Here is a 14,099-nt window from a genome sequence, read left to right as displayed (position 1 = left end):
ACTGGTTCTCAGGACTACTTCAGACAGTAGGAACTACGATGTTCCAGACATTCAAACAGGGAACATGCTTCTCTCCTTGCAGTGGAAGCAGAAGAAAGTCCTTGTGGCAGATATTGAACAAATCAGAGAAACAGCTCAGAGTGGTGGGTACAGGGCTGTGTACGTCATCAAGGAAGCACTAAAGAATATCTGAGAACCTCTTAAATGTCCACATTAGTACAGAGAATTGACATTGCAGGTGTGTTTCCTCTTAAGAGGTCATAATATGTTAATAGAAAAACTAAGAGGGCACTGACAATAATAATAGAAGCTATCAATATAATATGAGCCTGGTGCTGGTGGCTCACGCCCATCATCCTAGCTTCTCAGGAAGTACAGATCTGAAGATGGCTGTTCTAAGCCAGCCTGGGCAGGAAAGTCTGTGATATTCTTATCTCCAGTTAGCCACCAAAGAGTGGTAGAGTACTAACCTTGAGCACAAAAGCTCAAGGAAAATGCCCAGGTTGACTTCAAGGCCCAGGACCAGCACCAAAAAAATTTTTTTAAAAAAATCAATATAGTATGATTAAGTTATCATTCTAGCCCTCATAATAAGAAGCATTGGTTCTTGAACCACTAAACTGATATAAAAATTGCATACTACATTTGATATGAAAACTGCCTATTAAAATTGAAAAAGAGTATGTTTTCAAAGACTCTTTATAAACCTTTTTTAAAAATAATTTAATGACGAAACACCACACACAAAGACCCATTCCATGTGTCAAAATGAATAAACCGCAGTCTCTGCTTTGAAAGGTGGTAAAACATTGCAGGTATGTTGGTCTAAGGAAAAACTCTCTAAAATGCATAACAAAAGAGCCTATTTATAGATCTAGCTTTACACTGGGACTTATGTGTGTTACACTTCACAAGATAATTAAATTGCATTCCGATAGTCTGCCAAACTGCTCTGCCTCTCGAGTTCCCCACGGGGAACCAGCGGTGGCTGGCCATTGGGTACCAAGTCACCCCACGTCACTAGTGCTACCACCGCTGTGGTGGAGACTCAACACATTGCGTCACCAACACGTGGCCAATGCAACCGCTCGTTCTGAAGACTCAGTCACCAAACTTCACAGAAAAACCTCAGCCTGTGAATTGAAATCACTTGAGTCTGTAAGTAACTTTAATCTGTTTTTCATGAAGGAAAAAAAAAAGTTAATCCAAGACATTAATTCTAAAAGAACTTTGTGGGTTTAAAAAAAAAACAACTAATATTAGCTGTGATATAAACAAACACTTAAAATGCCAAAATGATTTCCTTCTCTGTGTGTGTGTGTCTACACATGCGTGGTTTCGAGGGGGAAACCTCATCGGATCTCTTCTGCATTAAGCTGTACCAGTGAAAGATGACAAAGATAACGTTTGAGCCTCCAGCCTCGAAGCTGCAGTTTCTGAATTGAAGGGTTGTCTGGCTTCTCAGCATAAACATGAAGGTCTTCCCAAAGGAGGGGGGCAAGGAGGTTAGGGGGTCATTGTTCTCATTCCTGTAGGCCTGATTGAATGCAGATTGGTGAGACCACTGGGAGTTGTTTCTAGAACTGGCAAGCCCTTCAGAATCATTCCCAATACTCTTCAACATTCCTTGGCACAGTGGTTTAGGCTGAGACTTTGACTTGAACCAGGAACTCAAGAATTCTCCAGTTTGAGTCCAGGTCAAAGCGACTCCTTTTGTTAGAACCCAGTAGTCAGAAATGAAGATGAAGAAGGAAGGTATGGAAAAGGGAAGGTATGGCAAGTTTCCCCAACAGAAATAACCTGGATAGGGCAGACAAACTCTGACCAGCAAGCCTACTGATACTGAATTCTCTAAGTGATGCCACCATGTCTGGACCATTTGCCTAACCACCTACAAAACTACAACTGTTTCCACTTAAACATTTGCTTATCTAAAGGCAACTGAAAGACACTCACACAATGTCAACAACTTGATGTCTGCAAGTGGAAATCTCTACCACCTTTGGGAAGCACCGCTGCGACCTTCTGGGGGAAAGAACTCCTGCTACCTGAATTCCCCACCCAAAGGTCAAATTTCTGTGCTTCTCATATAGACACGATGGTTCATATAATCTACAAATGAGGGAGGGTTTTTTTCTGCTCATGGAAACCCTTGGAGGAGCCCGGGAAGTCTGCTTACCAGCAGTAGTCCAGCAGGTGAGGAGGAAGGACAGGAATATAGATGTGCTGCCAGTACATGGGGTAGAGCAGGGCGGCCGATCCGTGGACACAGGCGGTCAACTGGAATGTGTAAGAAGAGAACCACAATGAGGAGCTGGTGACCCTCCGAAAGGAAAGGGGAGTCCAGGCGTCTACACTAAACGACGATCACACAAGGCAGCCCAAGTCACCACTCAGGCTTGTGCATGTGTCTCTAAGTCCCCGGGAAAGAATCCACAAAGAAGGCCAAGAGCTGCTTCCTGGCACGCAGAGGCAAATCATAGCCATGCGGAAATACAGTGTGGGGAGGAAATTTAGAACATCAATGGAAGTTTAGCTAAAAAAAAAAAAAAAATTAGGTGAGCATCTCAGAAAATATAGTGCGGCACTTTTCAATTTGTGCGGCGCGGTTTAGGCATTCACGCAGATTAATACAGGGCGATTAAATATGGAAAGGAAGAGCGGCTGAGAGCTCCTCAGGGATATCATTAGGGCAAATTGCCAAAGAATGAAACATGAGCCAGTCAGGAGAGTCTGGAAGCGGGGGTAGTACCAGGGGACTTGAACGCTAGGCAGGCAGGGCAGTGGGAACTGCAGCAATGTGTGAGCTGTGGTTCCAGTATCCCGAGACGCTGCTCACTGACACAGAGAATGGCACCATTGACCGGCCCGTCCCCCGAGCGTGACAGGCGTCCTACAGGAAGCGGGTGTGTCATCGCTTCGCACCAACACCGCTCATGCCACATTAACACCGTCTTCCTAGCTGGGGATCACCGCAGCTGCTCTGGCTGCTACTTTAGAGGTAATTGCCATTTTAATTGTTTGGGTTTGGGCAGGCACTGGATTCAACGTGTTTAATACTGAACAAAGGGCCATTACTTTTTTTTTCCTTCCCCTCCTGAAGATCTTCCTCAGCAGCCGGCCCCAAAGTGACTTTCTTTCTCTTGCAAATTTGACTCCTCCCCATGCAAAGTCACTGTTCTGTCATGAACCGAACTTTCTGGGGTTTAAAAAGTTTTGCGATTAGTCTTTATTTCAAGATTGCAAATTTTAGTCAGCTCAAGGGCAGAACTGCAAAGCCAAGTGGAAATGAACCCAAGACTTTCTATAAATTAATATTCCTATTCTATTATTACACAAAGAAATCAAGCATCACATAAGCACAATTAATTTGAAATAATAAACATAAAGGAAACAATTTACGTCTATTAATAGTAACATTCACGTCTATGTGTAAGTATAAAACAGTTCTATTAAATAAAAGGTCAATTAAAATAAAACCAAAAATTTCATTGAAAATGTACTCATATTTGTCAGATTTACTTTTTCCAGTCAAATTTTTAAAATCAATTTTACAGGGCAAATAATACATCTTGTTGATTTCATCGAAGATACTCCACCATTAAAGGGGCCTGGTACCTTGTGTTCATAAGCTTTATTAGTTCATCACAGAATTTTTCCAATAAAAATTGTAATACCTTAATTAGAGCACACAACATACCACTAGGAGGCATTCAAATACTTCCATTTAACTATTAGAGACCAAGGATTTATTTATGTTTCCAAGTTGGGCTGGAGGGAAATGAAAACCAAGCTGCTTTAACTCATTGTGTCAAATTCTCTGAGAGCTTTCAGGCCCACCCTGGCTATAAATCAGGAGGCTCTCATGCTGCATTAACCCTTTCCAGCCCTTCCTTGTCACCGGATGGGCTAGGAAAGCTCTGATACTTTGAAATGGTCCTAATTACCCAGTGTCTCCATGCACACACAAATTACTTTACCACACCCCACCTAAAGCCTTGCTAGGCCACCAGTGGCTCACGCCTGCCATCCTAACTACTCAGGGGGCTGAGATTGGAGGATCGAGGTTGGAAGCCAGCCCAGGCAGGAAAGTTGGTGAGACACTTATCTCCACTAAACTACCCAAAAAAGTCAGAAGTGGCGCTGTGGCTCAAGTGGTAGAGCATTAGCCTTTAGCAAAAAAGAAGAGTAGGGACAGTGCCCACAGCTTGAGTTTGAGACCAAGGAACAGCACCCTCTCCCCCCACTGCCCCCAAAAAAGTAAGTGCTCCTTTTTATTATTGAAGAAACAGCAACAACAAAGCGAGGACAGTGCCTTCTCAGACCCTGCCCACAATGAGGGCTGCAGCCTAAAGACACCTGCTAAGCACCTCACGCTCCTGACTGCAGCAAAGGCATTCATTGTGTGCTAACAGAGCACAACAGTAAGTGGTGACTTTGGTTTCCTATCCTGTGATGATAAGCAGTCACAAAACTTCTGCCATTGCTCGCATCTGTTAGTGGGTTAATGGAGTCCAATAGGAGAGAAAGAACCTTTGAAAGACAGGGCAACTCTGTGTATGAAGAGCAGGTGAGAGAAAGAGGTAAGCACGCAACCAGGCATGGTGGCCCATTCCTTTGACCTTACCTCCCAGGGAAGTGGAGATCAAGAAGGCATTCATGGCTGCATACCATCCCGAGTGAAAAGCTCAGAGACCCATCGCAACCAGTAAAGAACTGGGCATGCTGGCTGCTAACACGGGCAAATCCTAGCCATGCAGGAACTTGAGATGAAGAGCATCCAGGTTCAAAGCCAGCTAAGGCAGAGAATCCATCTCCAAATTAACTATCAAAACCTTAGGCTTACATGGCAGAGCACGGGCTGAGCAAGGGTAAAACCAGGGTATGGGTGAAGAAGGCAAAAAGCACAAGACAAAACTGGACGTAGAGTATGCGCCTGCCATCCTAGCTACCCCGGAGGGCTAAGGAGCAGGCAGGACCAGGCATAAATGTGAGACTTTATTTTTTTTTTTTTTTGAGAAGATCAATGAAAGCAAAAAAGGGCTATTAAGAGCATGGTTCAAGCGGTTGAGAATCTGCCTGGCACGTGTGAGGCCCTGAGTTCATATCTTAGTACTGCCAGAAAAAGAGAAAAACCAAAGGCTATAGGGCATTCTCCTCTCACCCCTCCCCGTCGGTCAGCTAGGAGAGGGAGAAGAAGAGCAGCGGCCCCTGTAAACAGAGGATTACAGAACTGACGTGCAGGCACCGGAACGGAGACCTAAGGAAAAGGTCAAAAGCCAGCTACTGTGGGCATGAGGATAGAACATTCTAGGTAAATTCAAAATTCCTGAGGAGAAACACTCGTGACACCCTCTCAGGCGAAGGAGGATGAAGACAGATGGGGAGGCTGCTACCGGACGAAGACTTTGATTCAGGATACAGTGTTCCTATATGGGGGGGTGGGGGGCGGGGAGAGTGCTGTCATAACAAATAACTACACAGATGAAGGGAAATATACCAAATATTCTAGAAAAGTCATGTGCGGTGCAAAGTACTACAAAGAAAGGAAATCGATTTAGCAAGCCCAGTAAGAACAATCTTAGAACTTCAAAATTTCCTTGTGAGCCGGACACAGGTGGCTCCTGCCTACAGTCCTCGCTAGTCAGGAGGCTCAAAGTTCAAAGCCAGCATGGGCTGGAAGGTCGATGAAACTCCAATCAGCAAAAAGCAGAAAGGAGAGCTGTCGGGCTGGGGATATAGCCTAGTGGCAAGAGTGCCTGCCTCGGATACACGAGGCCCTAGGTTCGATTCCCCAGCACCACATATACAGAAAACAGCCAGAAGCGGCGCTGTGGCTCAAGTGGCAGAGTGCTAGCCTTGAGCGGGAAGAAGCCAGGGACAGTGCTCAGGCCCTGAGTCCAAGGCCCAGGACTGGCAAAAAAAAAAAAAAAAAAGAAAGGAGAGCTGTGGCTTCAGTGGTAGAGCACCAGCCTACCACTGAGCAAAAAAGCTAAAAGGGCAAGTGGGTGTTACCAAGAGTTCAAGCCCAAACACATAGAGTTGTTTAACAAATTTAATCTTTAAGCTCTTATTCAAGCCTTCAGGTTGTTTTTCTAGTAGTTATTTAGTTAGTATCAATCATCCTTCATGAAAGTAGCAAGGTTGAAGGAAATAATTTCTTGTACTTCAATTAAAAGGTAACCCTAACATAATTAATACTCCAGAAACAGAAGGAATGATTTGGTTAGAATTTCTCCCTGAACAATGGCTTAAGAAAAAATTTATCTTTAAGTACTATAATCATATACTTTTATAAAGCACTGCTACTATACTGAACTGATATAGTCTCACAAACTATTGAGTAACAGAAAATGAGTACATTGGGAATGTACATTTCCCACAGACTGCAATTATTAAATAAACACACTTGGGAACAAGGTGAAGACACAAGAACTGGAGCTATAAAATCATCAAACAGAAAAACTTCAGCCACAGTGAACTGAGTCACAGAATGGTCTAATAGAGATACTTCCATTGACGAAATAAAGCATAGCATTAATAATAATAGCACAGATATAATCACCATGTGTCTGGCATGCTGTAGAATTTGAAGCACTCTGATCCTGAGCCCATAACAACCTTATAAAACAGGTCTTTTTGTCATTATTCCCATTCTACAGACCAGGACACAGAGGCAAAGATAAAGCAATTGTCCTGACCATACATCTTGCAAGCAGCCAGTCCAGGAGGTAAAAGAAGGCAGGCTGAATCCAAAGTATAATAATCACCATCTTAAAGTGCTTTTTGAAACATGAAGATTTTAAATCCCCATTACTATAAAGCTTTGAATAACATCTCCAGACCGAAAATATACCAATTATAAAAAACAAGACCACATGTTTGGGCTCAACAGTCAAATAAACAATGACCTTTGGATGAAAAATTTAGGATCTTTGATACACAGTGATGCGATTTACAAAGCTCTGCCCTCATAGCTCAGCCTGCAACTTCAGAGGAAAACAACAGACCAAGACAGTCAGCAAATGCTAAAGGCAGAGACTGCAAGGTGCTGCTTCCACTGGGTCTGCAGTTGCCATTAAGTTTGAAAACAAACTACAGTCTGTTCTGTTTGGATATGTAATCTTTGTCCCTGTTCTGAAATTATATTTATTAGAGAAAAATCATTCTAGTAACAAGCCTAAGTACTGTGTTACACAATTAAGTAGTAAGTGTATATTTGGAGAAAAAGATACATTCAAAAATAACCCATCTTGGATAATTTGAATTAGCACACTTCACAGGTAAAGATTTTTTTTTTCATGATTTCCTCTGCTTTGTTTGTTTGTTTTTGCAGTACTGGGGTTTGAACCAAGGGCCCCTAACTAGGTTCTCTACCACTTGAGCCACTCTATCAATCCTTCTCGTGGTGGCTACTGTTAGGAGAGGGTCTGGCCTCCGGGCCCTGCCTGTAACCTCCTTGGTGTGCTTTTCTTTGTCACATGGGTGACAGACATACATCATGAGGCTTCACATGACGACCCCAGCGCCTGGCCATTGATTGAGACCCACTCTCATGAACAGGCTGAGATCTGAAGTTCATGGTTCAAAGACAGACAAGGCAGGAAAGTTCATGAGACTCTTATCCCCCTAGGGAAAAATATACAGAGGAAGTGGCGCTGTGGCTCAAGTGGTAGAGGGCTAGCCTTGAACTGAAGAACTCAGGGACAGCAACTGGTCCCAGAGTTCAAACCCCGCGACCAACCAAAAAAAAAAAAAAAGAAAGAAAGAAAGAAAGAAAAAGAAACACTCCCCATAAAGGGCTGGGAATATGGCCTACCCATAAAGTTCTTGCCTCACATACATGAAGCCCTGGGTTCGATTCCTCAGCACCACATACATAGAAAAAGCCAGAAGTGGCGCTGTCACTCCAGTGGCAGAGTGCTAACTTTGAGCAAAAAGAAGCCAGGGACAGTGCACAGGCCCTGAGTTCAAGCCCCAGGACTGGCAAAAACAACAACAAAAAACAAATACAGTATTGGAGCTAAGATTCAAGTGGTAAGAGTGCTAGCCTTGAGCACAAAAGCTCAAGGACCACGCACAGGTCCTGAGTTCAAGTCCCAGGACCAAAAAATAAATTAAAAAGCTGACCATTCCTCATCAGATATAATTTTAGAGATTACAAATAAGCATATGACAAGATGCCTTGCAGCCTGTGTCGTTGGGAATGTGCATGTTCAACCAACCACATACTACTGTCTGGGTGGGAATGGGGCCCAAACCCGGAATCCCAATGGCCACAGATGCCGGTGCACAGGCGCTTGTTTAGCTTGGGAACAACACGGCAGTTAATTACCTTTTCTTCATCCATTTGCTGGTGGCGGGGCTTGAACTCAGGACCCCGTGCTTGTTCTGCTTGCTCAGCATCCTTAGCTTGCTTGCGCTGCTGGCTATAGACCACTTGAGCCACACCTCCAGCCTGGCTTCTCGGTGGTTATTTTGGAGATAGAATCTTTGGACTTACCTACCTGGTTGGCTTCAAACTAAAAATCCTTCAAATCCTAGCCTCCTAATTGCCTAGAATTACAAGTGTGGAACGAGCTAAAATATTGTTTTATTTTACTCCTTCCGTTGTCTCTTTTGATTGAGATTAGTTTATTAAGGATGATAAAGTGAAATACTTTAAGTGCAGTCATTTATAAAGAATAGAAATTTATTTATCACGCATCTGGATCGAGGTCTCAGCTTAACTCATAAGGTACTCCTCAGAAAAATCTACTGAACTCCAAAAGGGAAAAAACAAAATCCACAGTGTGTTAAACCACACATGAATTCAGAAATCACATCTCAAAAGAGACACAATGCCCTCAACAGTAATTTTACAAAGGAAACAATATGTTTTTCTTAGATTTAGGGTTAATGATCAGTACTAGACAAAACTGTGAGTATTCTATGTAGGTGATACATTAGTGAATTAGATAAGTTAGATTAATAATGATATAATAATAATAAATTCATAAATTAGCTGAATCGGTAAAAGGAAACCATCCGAGATGGCGTTTGTGGTGATCAGACTCGTCAAAACAAAGCTATTAGAACATGAAAATGATAATACAGCACACCTCCCCTGTGATTGTTACATTAAAATTCCTGCTCTATGAATTCAAAGCAAATTGTACTTCAGAGGACAAATGGCCTTAAACTCTTAAGCCAGAAACGCTTACTTCCTGTGGAAAACAGCTTTTAGCTCTAGGAGAGCAGGAAGACAAGAACACCTCTAGTTCTCCTGTCTGAGAGTCTCAGCCTGCCCTCTCCACAATCCAGCCACACTGGAGCAGCACTTAATGAACACACAGTGCTCACAACAGCAGAAGGCAGGTCGAATAACACACGTTTATCCACTGTCTCCACTGGCTTAATTGGTTGCTAGGGGCTTTGGGAAGAATTACGAACTCAATCCCCCACCCCTGTAGCACTAATATAAGCCAATAAGAAAACAAACAAACTCTAAGCATTGCTCCTAGACTATTGCTCAGAAAGGTTCCAGTGGCAATTTGTAACTGCCCCTCTCTGTGCCCCCCTTAGAGACTCAAGGGACCCAAACACTTTCCGTCACCCTAACTGGGAGGTGGTCCTGGCTCTCTTTGTTTTCTCATCAAATGTTCCTCCTGAATTTCCAGAAGGATTCTCTGTGCGCTGCAGGGTTGGAAGAAATGCTTCTATGGGTGGTATCACTCCATGACAAATCAGGACACACACAATCCAGATGGAGAGGTTAAAATCCTCTGGACTCCCCCCCCCCCCCTTCCGTCTAACTAACCCTATGAAATCTCAGTTTTAATGGCTGATTTTCCAGAGATCACAAGACTTCTTTTTTACATACGCCCTTGATGGAATTAATGAGAAAGGGAGAGAAAAGCATATGCTGGAACGCCTGGGGCAACTATAACAAAGGGAGAAATTACAGTTTATTAACACAATTCCAACACTCGCAGCATATTGCGTGCTCTAAACTGTGCCCTACACAATCACATCTCTGTAACTGGTGTACTTACAGACTTTCAGAGGGGGTTACTTAGGGATGAAATGTTGGCCAAAATAGCAGCTAACATTTAGACATCTGGTTTAAAGAGAAATATCCTTCTACCTGCCGCTACGAGCCACACAGATCCAGTCTAGTTAACATACTACTGACAACACAAATAAGGAGGCTCCTGTCAGATGCTGGCCAGCTGAGTGTCTGAGACAAAACGCACAGCCCCAGTTGACGAGTCAAAGGAAGTCTGGTGAGGCACAATTATACAGGTATATGACAAGGCTTCATGCCTGAGCGACTGGAGAACCGATGACATGGCTTTCTACCACAGTCCTTCCCCGCTATGGTCACAAAACAGCAATAGGTTCACAACCTTTTAATACCATGATTTCTTCTGCTGCTTTGAATATGTGGCACTCTGATCTAATACTGGTCTACCAAGAACCATGTGGAGGTTAAATATCTGGGACCTGCCCACAGCAGGCTTCAAGTCAACGTGCTTGTTCAGAATCGCCAGAATCAGGGGCTGGGAATATGGCCTAGTGGCAAGAGCGCTTGCTTCTACACATGAAGCTCTCGGTTCGATTCCCCAGCACCACATATATGGAAAACGGCCAGAAGAGGCGCTGTGGCTCAGGTGGCAGAGTGCTAGCCTTGAGTGGGAAGAAGCCAGGGAAGGTGCTCAGGCCCTGAGTCCAAGGCCCAGGACTGGCCAAAAAACAACAACAACAGAATCGCCAGAATCCATTCCGCAAACCAAAGAATCAACACAGAGCAGGCAATGTCCCAATCCATCCAACGCAACACATGGAAAACTACAATAACAATTCACAATAACTACAAGAACATCCCACTTCAATAAATGCAAGGGAAACTCGCTGGAATTTTTAAATCATAAAATCCACTTTGATATTTCTTCTCACTTAAGACTGTGTTGTTTTGTATTTTACCTCTGTAAAGGTTACAAGTTATTTTGGGGACAAATAGCACCTCAAGAATATAATCCTCAAGTTATCTGATGCTCTACTACAGTATCTTCACAGAAAACCACAGGAAGCCATAAGGTTGACACATTTCATTCTCTTAGCATCATCAAAACATTGCCATGGTGAAAAAGGAACTAACAAAGGCAAAGAGAATTTCTAAAATACTTTAGTTTACATGTATACTTTGAAGAACTTAACATGTTGGCTATAGATTTTAAAGAGAATCCAAAGTCAAAGCACAACTTCTTGCATAAAGATTAAGTGCACTCTAGTTTCTATGCTATACAAAAAGTGTAAGGATGTAAAAAAGTCAATTCATTGGCCATTATTCTTTTTTTATTTTTTAAAGATTTCATTAACCATTTTATAAAGAAAAGTTCGCCTTTAGTTTATGTTATGGTCGTAGACTTTGACCTTAAGTGTCACTATGCATGGGATTCACAGCCCATATATTCTATCTGTATACTGTATGTATCAGTGAACTAACTGTTCAAGAAAGAGTCAAGCAAAGCAACTTCCTCTATACCATCCCCCCCCAGAAAAATGGGAAGAACAGAAAAGAGAATTCGAATTATATTTACTTTATCAGTTCTACTTCCCCAGAGAATAAACTAAAACCACTGTGAACTTAGAGATAACAACACTAGAAGTTCTCCTGAATTGTCATAACAGCTGGTTGACATGGGGCATAGAAGAAAAAAAAAAACAGGTATAATAACAAAAAGCTTAATAATAATTTGTTTTCATATTACATCTGATGTTAAAAGATAGGCATGTTTTGGCATGTTTTGTAAGACACACATGTCGCCATGTCCACAGTCACAGGGCAGTTGCTCCGTGTAGACACAATAGAGCGCGGATATGCTTTCCTCTGTGGCGATCCTAGGAGATGAAGGGCATCATCGTTCTCTCCCTCCATGTGAAGAACCCAAGTGAAAGACAGGAGTCTCCATTATGACAAGAGGCGTATACATTAAAACAAAGATGCCAATCTCCTTTAAAACGAGGTATTTCCGTTTTCTCAGACTTCCTCAGACTTTCTGCACCTGGCTTATCTCCCTTGCTTCAGATCGCTGCTGGAAGTCCACCTCATTGGAGGCCTGGGCCCCGCCGCCTGCTGACTGAGAGCAGACCCGCACACACCTGCCTCGCACCTCCACACTGCACACACTCATCTCCCACCTCCACCCTGCACACACTCACTTGACCTTCTGACAGCTGTCGCTGCCATAACACACACTAGCTGTTTATCTGTTCATTCGTTCATCTGCTTCATTCGAGGGGCATACTGTCACCAAAGAACATGGAGTTCGTTCTGCTCTGCGCAGAGCGCAGGGTGCGCGGGGTAAGTGCTGGAATGGAGTATGTCCCTCAGAAATACTGCTTCCATGAATTCGTTCCTAGTCCTAGAATTACACATTTTTAATCTTTCAGGCAAAAATCCCTCTAGCAATGTCCGACATAATCCTGAAAATACCATGTTCATAAAGATAGGAGGATGGGGAAGAGAAGCGGGAGGAATCAAGAATGGTTTTGCTTCGATGGTAAATTATATAAAAATAGAAAGTTACGACGTAAAAAGTACCTAATCATTTATACGAAGAGTTTTCAGAAGAAATAATTGCCTGTGCCGTCTACTCCTTTAAATGCATACATGTTCAATATTTAATATGTTATTTTCAATTTGGGAGTATACTGAATTGGAATATCCAAAATCCCCAAATTGTATTAATTCCATTAAAAAGCAATGGAAATAACCCAAAGCATATTCTATTTCTAATCTGTTGGCCTTGGGTGTAACCATTTGACTTCTCTAAAAATAAACATTTTTTCACTATTAAATTGACATCCTAAAACTCTTTCTACTATGTAATGCTAAAATATTAGATGATAAGCTCTTATTTCTACTACAAGAGCATAAAATATTAAACCTATGGTTTTATTTTTATCAAATAAAAATGTAGAAAAAGCTTATAATCCATATAATAACAAATAATGGTTTCCAATATTTCACTGATTACTCAAAACTTTACATAAATGTATAATGAAATTAAAAAGCCAGAAATACTAAGTTTTTCTGTTTAATGGAGAAAAAAATGATGAAATCAAGCAGAATACATTTGAATACTTTTCTGTGACCCAAGAAACATCTTTCTATTCTCCTTGCTTCTGCCACAATAATGAAGCCCTTCCTAAAAGACCATTTTAGCAAGTGTCATAAAACCTGTGATTTATAAAAATGCTACTTTGACTTTTAAGTTATTATCAGTCTGAAGAGCTCCTCCATATCAGAATTATTACAGAACCTACTCCCAAACCACTAGCAGGCAACAAAGATGAAATCTACCTATTACCAGGTTGGGGTAGCCACTATTATCGCAGCCTACTTGATTTCAAGTAGCTCAAATGGAAAAAGCCACAAGTGAATAATAAAGATCTCATAATAGCTCTTAAGAATTCTTTATGTGATAGAAGGCACTAAAATGAACTCTGGAGAGTTAAAAGGGAAAAAGAAAAAAAAAAAACAACAAAACCTCTCATCTCCTGATAAGGAAAAAAAAAATAATTAACCCGACTTAATGCATCTGGGAAGGCCTTCCATAAATCAGACTTTTGTACTTGGAGAGCTAGATTAAAACCATATATTTATAAAGTATGTAGACATTGTCTCCTACCTACAGCCCCACACATTTCTAAATCTGCAGAGGTTTTCAGGTCCCTTTGTGAGCCACTCGACTCCGGCGGCTGAAGAGAGAGGTGTGAGGTACTCACAGTGCTTAATTTGCTGGAGGTGATGACCACACGCCTCTCGTGGAGCATGCAGGCGTACAGGTGCACCATGTTGTACACGTCCACCGCCACGAAGTACTCGGTGAGGTTTCTCTGGACAGGGAAAAAGAACAGTGTGAGTTCCAGCTTGCCACAATACGAAGAACGGTCGATACTCTTAGCAAAATGTCCTAATGATAAGGTTCACGCTGGCCCTCGTTAAAACAGGTCCGCCATCAACAGGAAGCCCTGAGCCCGTCGATAGTGCTTAAGGCAGCACCTGTTCCACAAAGGCAAAAGCCGTGTGATGCTGATCTAGCCACACATCA

General features: G+C 42.4%; 1 protein-coding gene across 5 annotated transcripts in view; it reads right to left on the bottom strand.

The window, feature by feature from the left end:
- The window catches only part of Dennd1b (DENN domain containing 1B), a 168,983-nt gene that overhangs the window by 72,857 nt on the left and 82,027 nt on the right, over nt 1-14,099 (bottom strand). For all 5 annotated transcript variants that reach the window (XM_048357390.1, XM_048357395.1, XM_048357391.1 and 2 more), the window contains 2 exons: nt 13,774-13,884; nt 2,180-2,280 (listed from right to left, as the gene is read on the bottom strand). In XM_048357390.1, coding sequence (XP_048213347.1) covers nt 2,180-2,280; nt 13,774-13,884 — 212 coding nt within the window. The remainder of the gene's footprint in view (nt 1-2,179; nt 2,281-13,773; nt 13,885-14,099) is intronic.

This window comes from Perognathus longimembris, chromosome 11, assembly GCF_023159225.1.
Source record: "Perognathus longimembris pacificus isolate PPM17 chromosome 11, ASM2315922v1, whole genome shotgun sequence".
Classification (NCBI taxonomy): domain Eukaryota; kingdom Metazoa; phylum Chordata; class Mammalia; order Rodentia; family Heteromyidae; genus Perognathus; species Perognathus longimembris.
This window is presented reverse-complemented; position numbering and strand designations above follow the sequence as displayed.